Here is a 21,450-nt window from a genome sequence, read left to right as displayed (position 1 = left end):
TTATTTAGAATCAAAGCTATCCTAACAAAACCAGCCAGAATGGTGAACCAGTGTACCCTGTGGATGGGCATGAAGCCAAACGGCCCGTTAGCGAACCCTGCTGAGAACCTGGGTGTAAATCCACCCCTGGAATGGGCCTGGGATCAGGGCCTGAGGCAGCCACGAGAACCGGGCCTGGGGTCAGGACTTGAGGCAGCCACGAGAACCGGGCCTGGGGTCAGGGCCTGAGGCAGCCACGAGAACGGGGCCTGGGGTCAGGGCCTGAGGCAGCCAAGAGAAGAGCTGCCTCCACGAGCCTCTGCACTCATTTTCAACAGTCCACTCATTCCACCGACAGAGACCTGGGAAACGGAGACCCTGCAGGTAAGCCTTCAGGTAAGAACAGTGTGGCTCTTCAACTGCCATCACGGGAGCAACCCCTAGTCCTGGAAGACAACCATCAACCAGGACTGCAACTTCCCCTTCGAGGCAGGAGATGCCGGGCTACAGGGAGATCCTGCGGTGGGATGACTGAGACTTCTCCTCCAACAGATCTCTAAGATGTCTACAAGACAACTCAGTGGCTAGCGGCCTCTAGTGGTCACTGGCAGTCAAGTTTCACATCAGATACTTGATTTGCTAAGAAGGGAAAGTACTGTCAGATTCCTCAAATGCAACAGTTCTCATGAGAACAGAAACCAAAGAAATGAAAAACAATAATAATAAAAGACTGCAATTATATCTTTCCTGTTTCATCAAAGAAGAACCTCACATGCTAATTACAAAAACCAAACCCATTGCCGCTGAGTCGATTTTGACTCACAGTGACCCTAGAGGACAGAGCAGAACTGCCCCATAGGGTTTCCAAAGAACAGCTAGTGGATTCAAACTGCTGACCTTTTGTTTAGCAGCTCAGCTCTTAACTACCAGAGCTCCTCAGATACTAATTAGTTGTGCAGAAATATAAATAATTTAGGCAGATTCTTTTAGGATGCATTTATTAAGTTCTATAACCTTAAATAACCTTTACTTTAAAAACTGAAGTTAAGAGAAACACTAGGAAAATCAGAAATTTCAGCATCTTCTGTACAGGGTTGTGGGTGCTCTTTTTATTACTAAAATTACTTTGCCTAAAAGAAAGGTGAGTTAGTATTTCTGAAAGCTCCATCAGCAGGCCGACTTCATCGTGGTCTCCACTTTATGTCTTTTACCCCATGGAAATGTCTTTTCAAAGCAGTGTTATCAGCCCATGGAGAGTTTAAACAGGAGTCATCATCATTTTCTTCCAGTTTCTGGAAATAAATGTTTTTACTCAGGAAGGCATTCCAGGAAGGCGTTTTGCACATAAAGAGACAAGAAAGAATCCATAACCAGGCCTCCCACTCCCCTCTCCTCCCCGGTCTTGGAGGCTGGGCTGACACTGGCAAGGCCCCAGTGGCCTGGGACAGGCCAGTCCCCCACATCCTGCAGGACTCACTGGCCCCTCCTGCCCCAGCACCCCTGGGGAAAATAGAGGGGCAGGCGCCCCAGGCGCAAGGTCTGCCAGAAGCCTGTCACTGATACCTTGAGTTCCTCCTGCCTCCTGTGATAGTACAGCATCAGCTGCTTCTGCTCCTCACTGCTGATAATCGGCTCTCGGGCGGGGGCTCCTTGTCCCCTCTGCAAAGACCAGCGGAAGAGTGAACCGTTGACTGAGGCGCTCTCAGAGTGACAACAAGATTTACACCCAGTACCTTACAACCACCTCTGCCACCTGTAAAGACAAGCAGGCCGTCCATTCCCAAATAGAATCATCACGGCAGCCTTGGTCTTGGCAGCACGGGAGCTCTGCACCCTTGAGGTGGAGGGAAGGAAACCAGGCCGCGGCAATGCCATCTGCCTAGACGTCCACTCCCCAGGACCCCTCTGTCACGGCCACTCCTGAGCGAGCCACTGCAGACCAATGGGGAAGGGAGATGCTTTGGAGCCACGGGCTCTGGATGGAGATCACTGGGGAGGACCCTGTTTCCCCAGAATTACAGAGTGATGACTGAGGTGACAGCACAAACCAGAGCCGCCTGTGGTTGTACGCTCTGCATTATAGCCCCAAAATGTCTCTAACCCTTCCCTCATTTTGAAAAAGCTGGGTATCACTGCTCTCGGCTGGAGCATTTTTTATTTACTCACAGCCCCACTTTTTCAATTAGTATTGACATGGCATAAACTGGTTACTGTCTGTCGATTCCAACTCATGGTGCCCCCATGTGCATCAGAGCAGAACTGCACTCCACAGGGTTTTCAATTGCTGATTTTTTTGGACGTAGATCACGAGGCCTTTCTTCTGCAGTGCCTCCGGGTAGACTGGAACCCCCAGTCTTTTGGCTAGCAGCCAAGCATGTTAACCATTTGCACCACCCAGGGACTCCACATGGCATGTCCTCCAAGGTGCTTCCCCAAATTAGAACTCTAGGTCTTGTCAATTAATCTTGTTTTCTTCTGGGTGGTATGCACAAATAGGACATTTTTACTTCAACCCCAGGCCAAGAAGATTCACATATCTGGACAAGTAGTTTAAATGTTTCAGGTTTATTGTAAATTTTCATCAGCTTAGAAGTCAGTAACAATAGAACACCGAGGTGATAAAGCTTAAGTACTTACTTGCTGAATCTTGACGATGATTTTGGTTTTTTCGTTTCTCCCCACGTAGTCTGAGAGCTTCTTTGTTCTTCTTAACTCCTTGGCTGCCCACCACAGCTGTGCCTCCAACTCTTTAATGACACTGAGTTCCGCCTGGGGCCAAACGGAAGAGCCCGCTGTAAGTTCCTGGGACACTGCTCCTTGGAAACCCTATGGGGCAGTTCTACTCTGTCCTACAGGGTCACTATGAGTCAGAATTAACTCGATGGCAACAGGTTTGGTTTGGAGTTCTGGTAAAGCAGTGGATAAGGACTCAGCTGCTAACCAAAAGATCAGCAGTTCAAATCTACCAGCAGCTCCTTAGAAACCCTAAAGGGCAGTTCTACTCTGTCCTATAGGGTTGCTATGAGTCCAAATCGAGTGTGTGTGTGTGTAAAACCAAAACTCATAGCAACCCTATAGAACAGAGCAGAACTGCCTCACAGAGCTTCCAAGGAGTAGATGGTGGATTCAAACTGCTCACCTTTTGGTTAGCAGCCGAGCTCTTAATCACTGAGCCACCAGGGACACACACACACCCCACGTCCACATATCTACAGGAGTCCTTGAGTGGGGCAAACGATTAAGCACTGAACTAACTGAAAGGTTGGCAGTTCGAGCCCACCCAGAGGCACCTCAGAAGAAAGGCCCAGTGATCTGCTTCCAAAAGGTCACAGCCTTGAAAACCCTACGCGGCAGTTCTCCTCTGTACACATGTGGTCGCCTTGAGTATGAATCGACTCAATGACAACTGGTTTGGGTTTTTTTTAAGAGAAACATATACTGTCCAATACGATAAGAAATGAGAAAAATAAGGGAAAACAGAAAGTAAGGGTAGAAAATAATATGAAGCAAAGGGTAGAGCTAGAACACAAAATTCACGCCAAGTGACTATACGTTTGGGTAGAAGCAGGCCACAAATCAGATGTCTGGCTTCCCAGCAGCCAAAGAACGTGGCAACATTTTCAGTTACTCCAGACAGGTGAACTCACAAACCTCTCTATGGCCGAACTCTGCAACCACAAGTCCCACCCCTCAGGGTCCTCTTGTGAATCCAGAACTGTCCTGAGGCACGGGGCAGCAATGATGGCAAGCTGGGTGAGGAACAAATACCACTCCCTGGAGGCTAGTCCAGTGTGATGGGTGTCTGCCCTCTGGGGGGAATGAGGTCACCTTTGAGGGCAGGTGAGAGCCACACACCTGAGTTCCTGACAAGTCTTCTTTGTTTTCAAATTCCATCCGGATGGGATCATAGGGGGGCAGGCCCATGGGGTAGACAATCATCACTGCACCGCGCAGCTGGTCCAGGGCATCTTTCACCATCTCCATGGTAACACAGACATTGGCTTCCACTTGTTTCTGAAAGTGGGCAGGCACCGTTATCTAAAGCACAGCTCATAAGTCCAATGAGATTCACCAGGTTCCCATCCGTACAGGGCCCTTGCCAAGATTCACCAGGTTCCTGCACAGGAAGGGCCCTTGCCAGACACTGCTCTAGCAGCAAAAAGGAATAAGCAGTTCTTGCTACCAAAGCCACCATAACCTATCTCAGGGGTGGGCCAGGTGCAATGCAGCTCGGTGACAAAGCAGAATCCTGACAACATGGAGAGAGGACAGTGTAGGTTTGAAGAACGCTCTGGGGGAAAGCACCCACGACCCCCTGCACGGACGGGAGAGGCCGGAAAATGCTGCATGGGAGGCAGCATCTCAGGTGGGCCTGAAGACACAGGTGGATTTAGCAGGTGGAGGTGGCAGCCAGGCATCTCAAGAGCAAGCAGACCAGTCTATCTGGGGCAAGAAGAAGAGGAGAGAGGGCTAGAGGGTGGGCTGGAGTTGTTTTCTGAGTGGCCACGAAGCCAGGCCGAGGCGTCTGTTTACTGCCAGCAACGGGCAGTGACTCATTTTCCTGGGAAGGAGTGAAAACACAAAGACTACCCTCATGGTGGGGTGGAGAGGACCTAAGTGGGGAGACCAGCTAGGAGGCTCTGCAGGTACAGACGAGAGGCTGCCGGGGAGCCTGAGACGGATGGCTGTGGAAACAAGCGGGGGAGGTGGGCTTCGGGCGCCATGGGAACAGATGGTGGCACATTGGGGACAGGGGACGTGCTGAGGTGACGCTGCCGAGGGCAGCTTCTAGGACACTGGTGACCCCTGGACAGAAAGAGAAATGTCTGCAGGGAGCGCTCATTCCTGACTACAGAATGAGAGGGCGAAGGGCGAGGGGATAATGAGGCCAATTCCAGAGAACGTGAGTCTGAGGTGCTGGGCGGACACCCAGGTAGAACCATCCAGCTGGCAGCTGGAAACTCAGCCCCAAGTTCAGGAAGATGTTGGGGTACAAGACAGAGGTCTGAAAGAGATCTACAGAGGTGGAATTGGCATTTGGCAGAGCAGATAAAGGGCCAAGGCAGGAAGGAAGAGAAGAGGCCCACGATAAAGAATTTTGATAAACACCAAGTTTAAGAGGCAAAAGGAAGATGAAACAGCAACTGGAGAGCTGGAAGGCAACAAGAACAGAGTAGGGTCGCAGATGTGCTCTGGACCCAAGAGTCAGCACAAGAAGAGGACTGCTGATGAGGGGTCACTGGTGGCGAAGTGTTTGTAAGGAAGAAAGCCAATGCCTGGTCGAAGACACCTAGGGGATACAGGCTAAGGGTCTGGAGCCAATCAACGTGGCCCCTCCTCCAGGAAGCCTGTGAGAAGGGAAGAGGGGAGGCAGGATGGGAAGTTAAGCTGCAGGGAATTGATGTGAACCTAAGGGAAAAGGTCTGAGTGTGTTTACAGAGGACAGAGCCCACAGGTGAGAGACTCAAGACAGCATCCCTTCCTGAGCGGGGGAGCTAAACAAGCTGGAGGAGTGGGAGCAGCTGCAGTGATGGGAGAGACAGTGACCTCTGGAGTCCCAAGGAGGGACAAGAGAAGCAGGATGGTAATGGGGGGTGGGGAGGACAGAGAGCTGCATGGCTCCGGCCAGGTGGCCTCGGTCTCCCAGCCTAAGCATAAGTAGGGCCTCAGTGGAGGGGAGAGGAGGAATGGAGGAGACAGCTAACTCTGGACGTCGTGATTTGTATTTCAGAAGACAAGCTTTAGAGCCACCGTTTGAAAAGCTAACCTTGGAGATGATTGCTTTGGCTTCTTCTATAGTCTTCTTTAACACCTGCTTCATTTTTTCATTTGGAGCTGTTAAAAAAGGGGGTGGGGGGGGAGAGACAGCCATCAAATACAGTCTCTTTAAAATTCTTCTTCAACTTCCCGATCACGTCTGTGCGTGGGGGTCAGGGGGAGGTAAGTGAATGAAAGCGCAGGCGTGGGATTTAGCGGGCAGACACAAGAAGGCTGGCTGTGAGGTGTCGGCTAATGATCTCATCACGACAGGAGACCTTGAGTGCACTTTATACAAAGTAGCAAAGGCTTTCAAGAATAAACGTCATTGGACATTTTCTGTAAAGGACCAGACAGTAAATTACATACATATATATAGCTTTGGAGGCTATATAGTCTCCCTTGCAATGACTTGATTCTGCCACTGAGGCACAAAAGCAGCCACAAACAACAATGCAGACAAATTGGATGGCTGCATTCCGGTAAAACTTTATTTACAAAAATTGGTGGCTGCCTGAATTTGGCCAGTTTGTCAATGCCTGGAGAAGAAGAAAAAAAACAATAAAATGAAAAGTTTGGAAGCAAAAACAATGGAGATGGAACATCGAAATCTAAAGAATACGTGACAAGTTCAAACTTTATACTCCCCCCCTTATGGATGTGCTTAGGTCCCAAAGACCAGGTCATTATGAGATAATCAGCATTATGCGAAAATGGAGGGTGATGACATCAGATGACAAAATGGAAGATGACTACATCATTACATCATTGCAAAATTACATCACTACATAACTGCCAAACCACTGAGAGTCATGGCCCAGCCCAGCTGACACGTAACCTTAACCATCAATCACAGCCAGCGCTTCTCTCGCCTCACACCTAGGTGTTTGTTACTGCCAGACATATGTTGTTAACATGCCACACAGTCGGAGAGTAGATTTTTTTACTATTGGCATAAATGTGAAATATCAGATACCTAAATAGTTGTTAAGTGAGGAGAAGGTGTATTCTAAATAAATAACAATATTGGATATGGAAAGTATAAGAAATACAATGGTGAACTTAAGACAGTATCTGTTTAAAGATGAATGATGAACAGTTAACTGGTTCTTAGAAGATACTATTTTTCTCATTGATACAATTCCTTCTAATAAGAAAAAAAAAAACAATAAAAAACTCTCTAAGCTGAGAACAAGGTTAGGTATGAAAAGACATGGATGGCAACCAACCATTTTCCAGGTTAAAATTCAAAGGCAGTAACACTAGGAATGCCTACATCCCCAATTTAACAAACATATACTTCTGCGTTTGTAAAGGCCTTGCAGGGACACGGTTTTGAATTTATCGCTCCCTCAAATGACTGACAGTGTTGGGGACACAGTAGATATTTAGGTGTTTGTGAATCAATTACAGTTTTTAAATGGAGCTTTTTGTGCAGGATAAAAGGGATATACTATCAAAAAAGGATTATCGTACTTTCTGCCTTCAAATTCCTCATGATCAACCATATGCCGAACACAGACCTAAGGACAGTCTCCTCAGCACTCCAACGTGGGCCTAGGGGCTCGGAACCGAAGAAGCGTGTCCACGAGTCAAGGGGGGAGCCCTGTATGGAATCCACTTCCGTCCTTCCCAGAATCTCCAAATAAACCCCAATATCTGCCAACCATAATACAACACGACCTTTCGTAAATTTTTAATGATTACCACCCCAAAACCATTAGGTTGAACCATATAAGACTGCCAGTGTTCAACCATTTTTGACCTACAAAAATGGCAGTGTCACCTGGCTCATGTATTTAAGAGCTGGTTGCCACTTAGTGAGTGTGAGAAGGCAGGAGGAGCTTCATTCCCACACCTAGTTCATTCTGGACTAGGACTCTACCACAATGAGTTACACAGCGCAGTACTGTGTAAGTCTGTATAAAAAGACTGGGGCCAATTTTTAAATTTCAAGGACTGTGTTCATGATTTATGGGTACCTCTGGGCATGCACACAGAAGGCTGCTCCATTACCTTGACCGTTCCTTCGTCCGACATCATCTTTTTTAAACACTGAGCCCCCGCTGGGCACACACTTCTCTCCCCATTCGTCCTTTAGTTTCAATTCTTCAATCTGGTCGTCAGTCAGTCCTTGCATATTAGGAGGGAGAAATACGCCGTGTTCTGCTAATTCTTCCATTTCTTAAAAACAAGAGAAAGTTAGACAATAGGTATCGCAACCAGCACTGTCACACCTTACACTTCACTGGAAGGTAGGCTCCCCAGAGGTCTGTGGCCTTGCCCGTCTGGTTCATTATTTTATTTAACAAATACTTAGAAGCCACTTTGAGGCCAGTGGTGGTTTAGTGGTAGAATTCTCACCTACCACGTGGGAGACTCAGTTTGATTCCCAGTCAATACACCTCAAGCACAGTCACCACCGTCCACCAGTGGAGGCCTGTGTGTTGCTATGATGCTGAACAGGTTTCTGCAGAGCTTCCAGACCAAGACAGACTAGGGAGAAAGACCTGGTGATCTACTTCTAAAAATAAGCTAATAATAACTCAGAACCGAAACCACTCCCAAGGCTTACCTTTCAGCCAAAGATTAGACAAGTCTATAAAACAAACAATAACACATGTGAGGAACACGCTTCTTAGTTCAAATATATGAGACCAAATGGGCGACTCCTGCCCCAAAAGCAAGAGGAGAAGACAGAAAGGGACAGGAAAAATGGATGTATGGACACAGAACCTGGGATGGAAAGGGGGAGAGTACTGACACATTGCAGACATTGTAACCAATGTCACAAAACAATTTGTGTATATTATTTTTGAATGCGAACTAATTTATGCTGTAAACTTTCACCTAAAGCACAATAAAATTAAGTAAATAAAAATAAGCTAATGAAAACCCTATTGATCACAATGGTTCCATCTATAACCAATGACAGCGATGGGCAGGACTGGGCAGTGTTTTGTTCCGTGCATGTGATGGCCAGGGGTCCGGGGCCGGCTTAGCAGGAGCTAACAAATTACCACTTGCTATGTGCCAGACCTATCCTTGATCCCTGATAAAAAGTCACCGATGCAGCCTCATTCAACAGAAGCAAAAAGGTTATGAAACTCTTCCCAGACTGGCATTCTGGAAGCACGATGTCAATGTTTGCTGAAGTCTGACTTCCTACGGGGCTTTACAGTTCTCCAAGCGCACTCACAAGAATCCCCTCATCTAATCAACCTCATCAGGTGGTGAGACAGCTGTCCACATCCCTGTCCTCCTGAATTTACCCCTGTATCTGAGGCTTTCCCAGTCACACCGCTGACAGACACCTCGTGTAAATAAATCCGCTCCGTTCAGTGGGGAGAGTTTCAGGCAGCTCACACCCCTGGCAAGTGACAGAGACAAGGGTCTTGGCTTTGTAGTATCACATTCACTATTCGAGTGCATGGTTTTATTCTTTTCCTGTTCTGTTTTCCACACATAAAACAAAAACAAAACCAGGAGTAGTGTCTGCAGTCTTAAAAGCCTATGAGCGGCCATCCAAGATACTCCACTAGTCGCACCCTTTCAGGAGCAAGAGAGAACGAAGAAAGCTAAAGACTCACAACTTCCACGGCCTCCACCAGACTGAGTCCAGCACAAGTAGATGGTGCCCAGCTACCACCACTGACTGCTCTGACAGGGATCACAATAGAGGGTCCCAGACAGAGCTGGATAAAAATGTAGAATACAATTCTAACTCACAAAAAAAAGACCAGACTTACTGGCCTGACAGAGACTGGAGAAACCCCAAGAGTATGGCCCCTGAACACCCTTTTAACTCAGTACTGAAGTTACTCCTGAGATTCACCCTTCAGCCAACGATTAGACAGGCCCATAAAACAAAGCAAGACTAAAGGGGCACACCAGCCCAAGGGCAAGGACTAGAAGACAGGAGGGGACAGGAAAGCTGGTAATAGGGAATCCAAGGTCAGGAAGGGAGAGTGTTGACATGTCATGGGATTGTTAATGTCATAAAACAATACGTGTACAAACTGTTTAATAAGAAGCTAGTTTGTTCTGCAAACCTTCATCTCGAGTACAATTTTAAAAGAAAGGAAATCAGTTGCTCATGACAACCCTGTGTGTAACAGAGTAGAATCATGCTCCATTGGGTTTTCAGTGGCTGATTTTTTAGAAGTAGATCACCAGGCCTTTCTCCCAGGGTACCTTTGGGTGGACTCGAACCACCAAACTTTGGGTTAGCAGCTGAGCACATTAACTGTGTGCACCACCCAGGGACTTTCCATATATATTCACACTAAAACCAATCTACATTTTAACAAAATTGCTGTTCTTTCCTTTTTTTTTTTTACCGGAAAGAAGCACACAGATCTGTGTGTTCCCCTAAAGCCCTGGAGACACTTGTGGCCTGTAATAATATAACCTGTGGAGCAAATGGTGTAGCTGAATAGAGTGTTCCTTGTCTCTTGCCCACCAGACCTAAGCACCTGGGGGGCAGGGGACTGGTCTCCTTCACCCTTGTATTTCCGAGCTGTAGCACTGGTACCTGCCTGTATCACAGGTGACAGTGTCCTCCCTCAGTCTGTAATAAACCAACGCATTCTAAGTTCACTACTGTTGTTAGCTGCTGCCAAGTCGGCCCTGACTTATGATGACCCCATGCACAAGGAAACAAAATGATGCCCAAGCCTGCACCATTCCCATCTTTGTTTGTGGATCAGGCTGTTGTGATCCACACAGTTTTCATTGGCTGATTTTCAGAAGGTCACCAGGCCTTTCTTCCTAGTCCACCTTAGACTGGAAGCTCCACTGAAACCTGTTCAGCATCACAGCAACATGCAAGCCTCCACTGACAGATGGGGGGTGGCTGCCCATGAGGTGCCTTGGTCGGGAAGGGAACCCAGGCCTCCCGCATGGGAGAATTCCACCGCTGAACCGCCACTGCCCCCATGACTCTTTACATTCAGCACATTTTCAGTTCATAATTTTACAGAAGACGTTGTCTGGGTCTTTTTTCTCTACCAAAGGCTTGCATTTTAACATAACATTTAATATTGAGCCTGTTTTGGCATCAGTAAAATTAAGAAACTTTACACAGGCTTCTTAAAGGTAGAAATCGTGACCCTTTCAGAGTTCTCCAGGGAACAAAAATCACCTAGTTACAGAAACAGCGAACAACATCTCAGACCATTCCCGGAGTACCCCATGTCCGGTTCTAAAATAGCAGCAGCTACTAGACATACTTGGCCTAGCTAAATTAAAAATTAAATAACACTAAAATGCAGCGCCTCGGTCGCACTGGCCACATTTCAAATGCTCCACGGCCACAGGCGGCTAGCAGACACTGCACCGGACAGGGAACACGGCACATTTCCACAGACGAGGAAAGTTCTAGAGAGCCGCGCTGCTCGAGGGCTCCCAGGGGGTGACCAGGGCGGTGAGAGACCCCGAAACCCCGCAACATCAAACAGTCGGGCTTCCTCCCCAGGAAAAAGGGGAAAGAACGCCAAGGCTGTCTCCTGTCTTCTCACCTGCGAGGGGCCGTCCCACAGCGACTCGAGTTTCCAAATACAAATTCACTTTAAAAACACCGCCCGGTTATCCTTCTGCCTCTCGCACTTGTCTGGTTCACTCCATGGGCTCTTCAGCCTAGTCCTTCGGCTCCCTCCCAGGCCCACTTCCCTCTCTACCCCGTCCGTTTCAACCATTTACTCACCAGCACCCCAAATCCCGGCTCCGAGGCATTGACGCATACCCTGGCCTCCCCGGCTGCCCACCCGGAGCTGGGTGCCGAGAGCTTTTGGAAGCTGGAGGCCTGCTCTTTCCTGGCGTCTGGTTCCCCCGGGGTCTCCCCGGGGTCCCATTTGAGCCCCAGACACCTTCTCCGCCCCAGGTCGCCCCGCTTCTTCACCCCTCGGGGCGCGGCGCCGCTCAGGCCCCCACCCGCCACAGACAGCCCGGACTCGCACCGCCCGGGGAGAGGGGTGCCCGCAGGCCGCACCTGAGCAGAGGCGCTGCACCTTGAGCCGCCCGTTGTAGACCCGGGTCACCTGCACCGTGAGCTCCTCCAGCTCACTGCTCCCCGGCGCCTGCAGCAGGAACTGGCTCTCGTCGCCGCGCTTCACGTGCAGCAGAACCATGGCGGCCCCGGGGAAGGTCCGGGGTGCGCGGCCCACGGCCCTGGCGGCCCGAGTTACCCGGAGGGACTAACGGCGGCGACCAAGCAACCGCTGCTTAAAGGCCGGAACCAGGGGTTCGGGCGTCCGCGGTGCGGGAGGAAACGGCGCTCGCTCACGGAAGTGGCGGTTGCCAGGGGCAACAGTTCAACACAGAGACGGAGAGGCCGCCAGCTCTACGTCGGATTCCCAAGGTGGGGAAGCCGCGGTGCGCGGAAACCCTCAATCCACTCCCGGAAGTAGCTGTCGCCAGGGGCAACGATCCGTCCACCGTGAGGCCCGCGGACCCAGCCGGCACCTGTGGAGCGGGATCCTCGGGGGCCCTCTCCTGGAAGTGGCTGTTGTCCGGCAACCCTCAAACAGAAGCCTCTGGAGGGGAACGCGGGCCGCCCCGCCCACTCGCCTGGGAGCTCGAGATTCCAGGGAGCAGGGTGGGAAAGGATGGTGGGTCTGTTGCGGGTAAAGTCACCGCCACTCCCACTCCCAGCAGTCCTTTCTGCAGCCTGCAGCCTCCACTTCCGGAAACGCAGCCCCGCTGCTTCCGGTCTGGAGGAGGCGGGATGCCGTTGGCGGTGCGCTTGTTTTCTGTGTCCGGAGGTCCGATTTGGGTTCCCCCATCCGGGATAGCCCAATGGGCCGCCCCCAGGGTGACCTCCCAAAGATATCTAGCAGACAGCCTTCCTCCGACAGATTCAGACCGAAGGCCGTTCAGCTGGGCGGTCTTCTCCCAGGCCCCTGTGACACAGCGACAGGTCCAGAGTCCTGCTGTCACGGAGCTTACGTTCTAGTGTCAGTGACAAAGCAAACAAACATAAATGAAGAAGGCAAATTCGAATAGAGATAAAAAAGACAAAATAGGGTAACTGGCGTTTTCGGTTGGATGGTTAGGAAATGCCTTAAGGGGTGGGTGGCCAGCAAAGCAAAAATGGGAGATCCTGGGCAGTACAGTTAACAAAGGCAGGAGGTCACAGTCCCCCAGAGTCCTCGGAAGAAAAACCAGGATCTGCTTTTGAAAAAATCAACCCTTGAAAACCTTGTGGAACTCAGTTCTGCTCAGACACGGAGTCTCTGTGAGTCAGAATGGACTGCGTGGCAACTGTTCGAGCAAAGCTAAGATAGCACAAGGCCTCTCTACCTGGTTATCTCCTTCCAAGGGGCAGGGCCGGATATGGTTTGATTACAGGGAGTCCCCGACTAGTACTTAAGAATGGATTGCCATAATGAGTTAAATATAATTGTTGGTAATAACCACAAATGCTACTTTGTGATGCTCATGAAAACATTGCATGGTTTGGAAGTGTTTCTGAAGTGTTTTATATGCATAGAAGGGTAAAATATATACTATCAAAAAAATAGACTGAGACAAATATTTGACTTTTTTTTTTTTTTTAAGAACCATATGTACCTGTTCTGACTTATCTACAAATTCGACTTAAAGACAGATTCAGGAATTGAGCTCGTTTGTAACTTGGAGACTGCCTGTATCACAAACACCTGCTGCTTTGTTGTCCTGAAACTTCAGCCTTTTTTATCAAAAATGCATCCCCAAGGAATGGGGGGAGGGTGGGGGTGAGAGGGTTGGAGGGATGCCCAAACCCAACTGGAGGCCCATATGTGGAATGAGATTGGAGAGAAAGAGAGTGAAGCCCAGGGAGAGGGGAAGAAAGCAAAGAATTGTAAACAAAAGAGAGAAATCAGTGAAGCTAAGAACTGGTTCTTTGAAAAGATTGATAAAAGTGACAAACTTCTAGCAAGACTGAGCAAGGGAAAAAAGATACAAATTACCAATCTGAGGAATGAAGGAGGGAGTATCACTATAGACACCAGAAGTTGGTGGTGGGTGCTGTTTGACTCACAGGGACTCTGTGTGACAGAGCAGAACTGCCCTATCGGGTTATCTTGGCTGCAGTATTTACAGGAGCACATTGCCAGTCATTCTCCCACAGAACCACTGGGTGAGTGCAAAACTCTACATAAATAAATTTGACAATTTAGATAAAATGGACCAATTCCTTGAAAAGTACAAACTTCCACAACTCATGCCATATGAAATACATAATTTGAATGGCATTAGAACTAATAAAGAAACTGAATTTATAATTTAAAACCTCCCAAAAGATATATTCCTAGGCCCAGATGGTTTCATTAGGGAATTCTACCAAACATCTAAAGAAGAATTACACCAATTCTGTACACCCTCTTAAGGAACACTTCCCAATTTGTTTTATAAAGCAAGTATTCTATTATTCTGATACCAAAACCAGACAAAGACAGTACAAAAATAGAAAACTACAGACCAATATCATCATGAATATAGATGTAAAAATATTGTTATCTTAGTAAATAAAACTCATAAAGCTATAAAAATAAGTATACACCACAACCAAGTGAAGTTTAGTCCAGGGATGCAAGGTTGGTTGAATATTCAAAAACCAATCAAAGTAACCCACCATATTAACAGGCTAAAGAAAAATCACAAGACCATATCAATAAAAAAAAAAAAAAAAAATTTTTTTTTTAATAGATGCTGAAAAAGCATTTCACAAAATTTAAGACCCAATCATAATAAAATTCTCAGAAAAATAGGAATAGAGGGGAACTTCCTCAATTTGATAAAGAGCAACTCCAAAAAACCTACCGTTAACATTATAATTAATGGTGAAAAGCCGCTTTATTTCTAAAATCTCTTATTAGAAATATCATGCTGGAAGTTGTAGCCAATGCAATACATCAAGGAAAGGAAGTAAAAGGCATGCAGATTGGAAAGGAGAAATAACTGTCCCTCTTTGCAGATGGTTGTCTGTGTAGCAAACCCCCAGGAATCCTCAAAACAACAAAATACTCCTACAACAATAGGTAAGGTTGCAGGACACAAGATAAACATAAATGTCAACTGAATTTCTATATACTAGCAATGAAAAAAGGGAAACCCTGGTGGTGTAGTGGTTAAGAACTATGGCTGCTTACCAACAGGTTGGTAGTTCAAATCCATCAGGTGCTCCTTGGAAACTGTATGGGGCAGTTCTGCTCTATCCTGTAGGGTCGCTATGAGTCAGAATCCACTCGAAGGCAATGGGTTTAGCAATGAAAATGGATACCAAAATTTAAAGGTACAATACCATTTACAATTGCTCAAAAGAAAAAAAAAGTGAATCTAACAAAATGTGCAGGACTTGTATGTTGAAAAAAACAAAATGCTGATGAAAGAAATCCAGGATCTAAATAAATGGAGAGACACACCGTATTCATGGATTGGAAGATTCAACATATTAAAGCTGTCAATTTTCCCCAAATTGATAAAGTTTAATGTAATTCCTATCAAGGTTTTTTGGAAACCCTCGTGGTGTAGTGGTTAAGCGCTGTGGCTGCTAACCAAAAAGTCAGCAGTTTGAATCCACCAGGCGCTCCCTGGAAACTCTATGGGGCAGTTCTACTCTTTCCTACAGGGTTGCTATGAGTCAGAATCAACTCGATGGCCATGGGTGGATATCAGGGTTTTTGTAAATATAGCAGATACAGACATGATTAACAATTTTGAATAAAAATAAAGTGGGAGGAATCAGCCTACCTGATTTCCAGACTTACTATACAAAAAAACAACCCCATTGCTGTCGAGACAATTCCAGCTCATAGTGACACCAAAGGACAGCGTAGAACTGCCCCACAGTGTTTCCAAGGAGCAGCTAGTGGATTTGAACTGCCAACCTTTTGGTTAATAGCCAAGCTCTTAACCACTGTGCCACCAGGACTCCAAGACTTACTACACAGCTGTAGGAATCAAGGCTGTGGTATTGGTGGAGGGATAGACACAGAGGTCAATGGAGCAGATGAGAGAACCCAGAAATAAACCCACACAAATAGGCCCAACTGACTTTTGACAAAGGCACAAAAGCATTTCAATGGAGGGAGGATAGTCTTTTCAACAAATGGTGCTGGAGCAACTGGACATCCAGAGGCAAAAATATGAATCTAGACAAACACCTCATATTTTATACAAAATTAACTCAAAATGGACCACAGGCTTAAATGCAAAACGTAAAATAATAAGACTTTTAGGAAAGTGCATAGGAGAAAATCGTCGCGAATCTAGCGTTAGGCAAAGAGTCATTAGACTTGACAGTAAAAACACAATCCGTAAAAGGAAAAGCCTATAAATTGAACTTCATCAAAATTAAAAGCTTTTGCTCTGCAAAAGACCCTGTTAAGAGCATGACAAGACAAGCTACAGACTGGGAAAAAATACTTGCCAACCACTTAATCCGGCAAAGATCTAGAATGTATAAAGAACTCTCAAAACTCAGCAATAAATGATGGTTTCACAGCATGGTGACTGTGATTAATGTCACGGAACTATACATGTAAAAATAGCTGAAATGGCAAAGGTTTTGTTATATATGTTCTACCACAATAAATCTAAAAAAAACTGTAAAAAATCTATTTAGAAAATAGAAAAAAGACATCAACAGACATTTCATGTACAGGATTTAAGATGACAAATAAGCACATGGAAAGATGTTCAATATCATTAGCTATTAGGGAAATGGAAATGGAAAGAATGAAATATCATGTTTAACAGTGAGAATTGATGAAGTAAAAAATAGTGACACCACCATGCTGGAGAAGATTTGGAGAAGCTGATCACTCACACATTGCTGGTGGGAATGTGAAATGATACAATCTGGAAGACAGCTGGGCAGCTTTTTAAAAGGTACACACGCAACTACTGTATTACCCAGCAATTGTACGACTGGGCATTTATCCCAGAGAAATTAAAGCTGATGTCCAACAACAAAAATACTGTACACAAATGTCCACTGCAGCTTTACTCTGACTAGCCCCAAACTGGTAACAAGCCACATGTCCTTCAATGGGTGAATGAATAAACTGTGGCACATCCACACCACGGGATACTAATAGAAAGGACACACTATTGATAATATGCAACTACCTGAATGAGTCTCCAGATACTTATGCTGAGTGAAAAAGCCAGTCCCAAAAGGTTACATACCTTATCAGTCCATTTATATCACATTCTTGAAATGACACAATTATAGGAATGGGGAATGAATGAGTGGTTGCCGGAGGTTAAGGACGCGGATGGGGAACTGGGAAACGGGAAACGTGAGGGATCCCCATGGTGACAGAAATGTCCAGTACCTTGACTGCATCAATGCCAACATCCTGGTTGTGATGCTGGACTATCATTTTGCAAGATGTCATCGTAGGGGAAAATGGGGTAAACAGTGACATGGGATCTCTTGATATCTCTAAGAGCTGCGTGTAAACCTACAATTCTCAAAGTATTTTTGTTTTTAAAGGCTATTACTCTGAATCTGTAACTTCTTAGAGAATCCTAAACATAAGATTTATTTAGGAATCGAGGTTATTTTATCAATCACGCAGGAATGAAAAAAGGCAGTTACTCACAGGAACTAGCAGCCCCAGCCTCTTAATTTAGGTTTTGTTGGTCTCTGTCTGGCTATTCAGGGTCTGTTTCCCTCCCCACCCCATCCAGCTGTCTCTGCTCCTGTGGGTCTCTGCTCCTGTCATGCTCCTGTGTTATTTTGATGGCAGCAAGATTCTGACTGAGCACTTCTCTTACACAATAAGTGCACACAGGCTTCTTGATGACTCGTTACCTCAGAAAATCTCTCTTATTGCTTTTAGAGTAAGCATTCTACAGAGAGATGAAATTAATGAAAATAAGGTCTTGGGTTAAAATACCTGATTTGACAACAGGAGTTAACAACCTATAATCCCCAAATATCACTAACTGGTATATGCAAACTATAAGAGAACTGGTTAAGAAAAATTCTTCCCTTTTGAGCAAAGCAGTCAACATGGTAAAGACAAGTGTATTTATTTCATAGACAGCACATTTCACAGGGTCTGTACAGAATGTATACCACTGACTTTAATACTTCTATAAAGTATATAGTTATAAATATTGTATGCCACATAAGCAATAAAACTTTTACATATAAACAGCAAACTACTATAGAGAACAAAGAATTCACAGAGAGCCTTAGTGTCTAATTTCTGCTCTGCTTTTAACAGAACTGGTAAAGATTTCAATAATACACAGAAAAGTGGCTAGTTGTTTGGAGTGTACATTTTGACTTTCATAACTTTGTGCATTTTCAGCAACTTGCCAACGACTGCAATTTTCCTGATAAAGGCTGAGCTGCTGCATGAGATGTATATTTTAGACAGTAGTTTATATGTTTATATTCAGTGTTTCAGAACTGAACAATCTGCACTAGTGAAGTTTAACCTAATAATGAATTATCTTGTTAATGGAGAGCAAGGACCATATACACTAATCACGTAGATGTTAAAGCCACAGTTTCAACAAGTTAATTCACATTTGAAGCACGATGCTTACTGTAATACTGCTGTTTAAAATATACTACTGCTGAAATGATTAGAAGCCCCCCCCCCGCCAAAAAAAAAAAACACAATATAAAACAAGAGTTATCCCTAACAGCAAATCCTGGCTGTTTGACAAAGAGAGGATTATTTCTATAAATATAGCGTTTTGATAACATTTGTGCATTTAGAAAAGGGCCGTTTCTCTAACAGGTTTGCTTCTGTTTTAAGTGCATAGCAGTCTGCTGTGGTTTTATATATTCTTAGCCATAAACTCTCTTTTCTGATACTCCCCCAATGGACATCTTTGAAGGTGAAGGTGGACACAGAATTTCAGGCGGACAGACTCAACCCTTCACATAAAAGGAATGTTAATGTGAGTCTTAACAGGTAAAGACAATTTTAACTTAAACTGACAACAAAACAACTATTGCTCTAGGGGGTTTTCTGACTGGGTTTATGTAACGCTATCAATACCATGCTCTGTAGAAATCCTGTATATGTCTTCATAAAATGAATAAAAGTGGGACTCGTTGCATATTGGCAGTGCAGGAGAAAAAATACACAGCTAATTTGAGGCATTGCCTCCGAAGACTTAAAGCAGCAATTTAGATATGTGACCTAACTTCTTAAGGGAAGCGAGTATGTGCCCAATTCAAAACACACAGAGGAGTGCTGCTTTTCCCATGAGAAGCAGAATGCCCAAGTGAAAGCAGCAGATACTAGGGTGTGGGGGGAGATGGGCAACATAACCTAAACATGCAGGGAGAACACAGTGCGTTCAGACCTAACGTTTCTAGTTAGACACGGTGGTGCGTGCCTTCCCGACATCTAAGGCCGCAGTGCTTGCTTGAGAGGGCTGGGACATCCACCCACATGACCGTGACCACAAAGGATGCTGCCACCAGCTGCAAGGACCTTCTCCTAGAGAGAAAAGTGTACAGAGGTATACACAGTGGGGTGTGTGTGTGCATTTGTGTGTCTAAAGGGGTGGGGTATGGAATGGGAGATAAATCAGACTCTGTAGGGACAGTATTCTAGTTTGGGAAAGAAAATTAATAAAATGTCCAAATTACATTTGCAGTCATCTATTTGGTAATATTTAAAAAAGATGTTGTTAGAACTTTTACGTAAAAATTTGATTCAGATTATATCTTGGAATTTAAATTATGAATTTTACAAAGATGTAAATGTGTATATATATATATATATATATATATATATATATGTATACACACATATATATTTTCTAAAGCAAAGCCTTCCAAAACTGTTTCACTATAACTTTGGCAGATCTTTGGTAAATACTCATAAATACCAATTATTAACAAGTATGAAATGGCTGGCAGTAATGTCAGCTAAAAGTTGTCTGGACTTTCTAAGATTCTTCAGCGAAGACTCACAGAGAATTTCTGAATAAGGACTATTTTCTAAAGTAGTTTTAAGCACTTTTTTTTTATGGCTACTACTCTCTTCTATCCATCTGAACAAAAACACACCAAAACTCCAGTTAATGATAATAACTCCAGTTATTTCCAATATACACATATTCCAGCTTTGTACACATTAAATAGTGGTATTTTATGAAGATATCAGTGCGTTCAGCAATTCCTTATTGCACAAAATGAATAACGAATGCCCAATTCTTTTGGCTTTACCCTGCCAAACTAAGAAACGGCTGTTTTCTATTGCATACCATTATCTTTCTGTAAAGCCCAGGATGGGTGATGCCTTCGACGCCATAGCTGTGCAAGGATCTCCTGGAGGGACAGGACCAGGTGGCAGGAGCGGAGGTGGGGGTGGTCTTCTTGATGGCAACACACAGAAAGAAATATTTGTACCCTTATTCCAGTCATCATCAAATGTCAAGTCTGAGCCAGAAAGTGAGCCTGGCTGGTTACCCAGCGAGCCTGGACACCAAGCTGATTTTGACTTCTGCTTCACACCAAAGTCCTCTTCATCCTCGAAGGTTACCCATCCTTTTGGATTGCTACTTTTATCCGAGGTTTGGCTCTGCATATCAAAACCGTCCACAAAGCCATCAAGGGAAGATGAAGGCTTGCTTGTGTTAAGACTGTGGGGCCGCAAAGAAGGGGAAGGGCTGTTAGCAACAGGCCCTTCTTTGGAGGGCCACGAAGCTACCTCTGATTCTTGAGAATCAGCTCTAAATGGGTTTCCAGGAGCTGCAGTCCTGTCAGTGAAAGGATTTGTGCTGGTCAAGCTAGTGATAAATGGGTTTGGAGAACTCCGCATGTTCTCCTGGAATTTACTCCGCGCTGGAACTGGAGGCGTTGCCGGCATGCAAGTTAGAGAACTCAGAGCATCAACACGACTTGGTGCTGTAGAAGGCAACTGAGCAGGTGATGCTTCGACAGATAACTGAGCCTTTGATACAAGCAGATTAAATGACAGATCTTCAAATGGGTCACTCTTTAATGGTGATTCTGATCTGACATCAGAGACTCCATTTATTTTTACCTGGAAAAGAAAGAGGGCACTGAATAATCACAGTTTGTATTTACTCTTAGTATTTCCTATGCTTCCTGTCTTAGTTGTGCTTCATTTTTAGGGGGCAAGGACACAAATTTAGGGACTGAAAAGCAGCTTTGGGTACTTTGCTACTCTGGTGGTTTAAGTATGATGATGGAGCTAAGGTCTTACTCCTTAAAAACTCCCTACTAAATAAGTCTTTTTACTAAATACATTCTTTGAATTCCAAAGAAATTAACAGAACTTGCTTCATGCAAGTATTAAAACGTTAAAATGGAGAACTGTACAGAATTAACAAATGATTTGTGTTCACCCCAGTCCTATCACATTCTATCACAAACTTAAGAAGCCCGGACTCAAACCCTGGGCTAAATGTGTGAATGAACTTCCAGCGCCCCTCTGTGACGGTGATGTGGTTTCACTGTTCCTGTAAATACGTTTCCATTTAAAGTTACTGGTACTATGGAAATTCAATTAAATGGATGAAAATTTGGTTTTACTAGTATATTTGTATCGTAAGCTGAAGACAATACACCTTTTCCTTTTCTACTTGGAAAAATGAATTTTCAAAGAGTTCTTTGCCTTTTAATGTAAGTTTCCTTTTTCAGAATAAACTGTGAATAATGTAACAACTGACCTGCCTCATCTTGTAAAAATGTTTCAAAGCAGATATGCTTATTAATAACCAAGT

General features: G+C 45.2%; 2 protein-coding genes across 4 annotated transcripts in view; both read right to left on the bottom strand.

The window, feature by feature from the left end:
* Positions 1–973: 973 nt before the first annotated feature.
* Positions 974–12,375, bottom strand: CFAP298 (cilia and flagella associated protein 298). The gene is made up of 7 exons (XM_049858244.1): positions 11,726–12,375; positions 7,753–7,920; positions 5,747–5,814; positions 3,835–3,993; positions 2,617–2,748; positions 1,543–1,638; positions 974–1,271 (listed from the first exon to the last, which is right to left on the bottom strand). The coding sequence occupies exons 1-7, from the start codon at positions 11,862–11,864 to the stop codon at positions 1,161–1,163; spliced, it is 873 nt and encodes a 290-aa protein (XP_049714201.1). The 5' UTR covers positions 11,865–12,375; the 3' UTR covers positions 974–1,160.
* Positions 12,376–17,744: 5,369 nt separating this feature from the next.
* Positions 17,745–21,450, bottom strand: part of SYNJ1 (synaptojanin 1) — an 87,875-nt gene continuing 84,169 nt past the window's right edge. For all 3 annotated transcript variants that reach the window (XM_049857765.1, XM_049857763.1, XM_049857764.1), the window contains one exon: positions 17,745–20,747. In XM_049857765.1, coding sequence (XP_049713722.1) covers positions 19,968–20,747 — 780 coding nt within the window. In that variant the 3' untranslated portion in view covers positions 17,745–19,967. The remainder of the gene's footprint in view (positions 20,748–21,450) is intronic.

The sequence above is a fragment of the Elephas maximus genome, chromosome 18, assembly GCF_024166365.1.
Source record: "Elephas maximus indicus isolate mEleMax1 chromosome 18, mEleMax1 primary haplotype, whole genome shotgun sequence".
Taxonomy (NCBI): domain Eukaryota; kingdom Metazoa; phylum Chordata; class Mammalia; order Proboscidea; family Elephantidae; genus Elephas; species Elephas maximus.
The sequence above is the reverse complement of the archived record's forward strand: the minus strand, read 5'-3'. Positions and strand labels throughout refer to the sequence as shown.

What these genes read in the sequence shown, in the direction of transcription:
- CFAP298 (XM_049858244.1), bottom strand. Translation starts at nt 11,864, where the DNA reads ATGGTTCTGCTGCACGTGAAGCGCGGCGACGAGAGCCAGTTCCTGCTG. An exon ending in AAGACTTGTCAGGAACTCAG is followed by an intron (nt 2,749 to 3,834) that starts GTGTGTGGCTCT and finishes GTTTGGCCCCAG; the next exon opens with GCGGAACTCAGTGTCATTAA. An exon ending in GGAGGCAGGAGGAACTCAAG is followed by an intron (nt 1,272 to 1,542) that starts GTATCAGTGACA and finishes ATTTATTTCCAG; the next exon opens with AAACTGGAAGAAAATGATGA.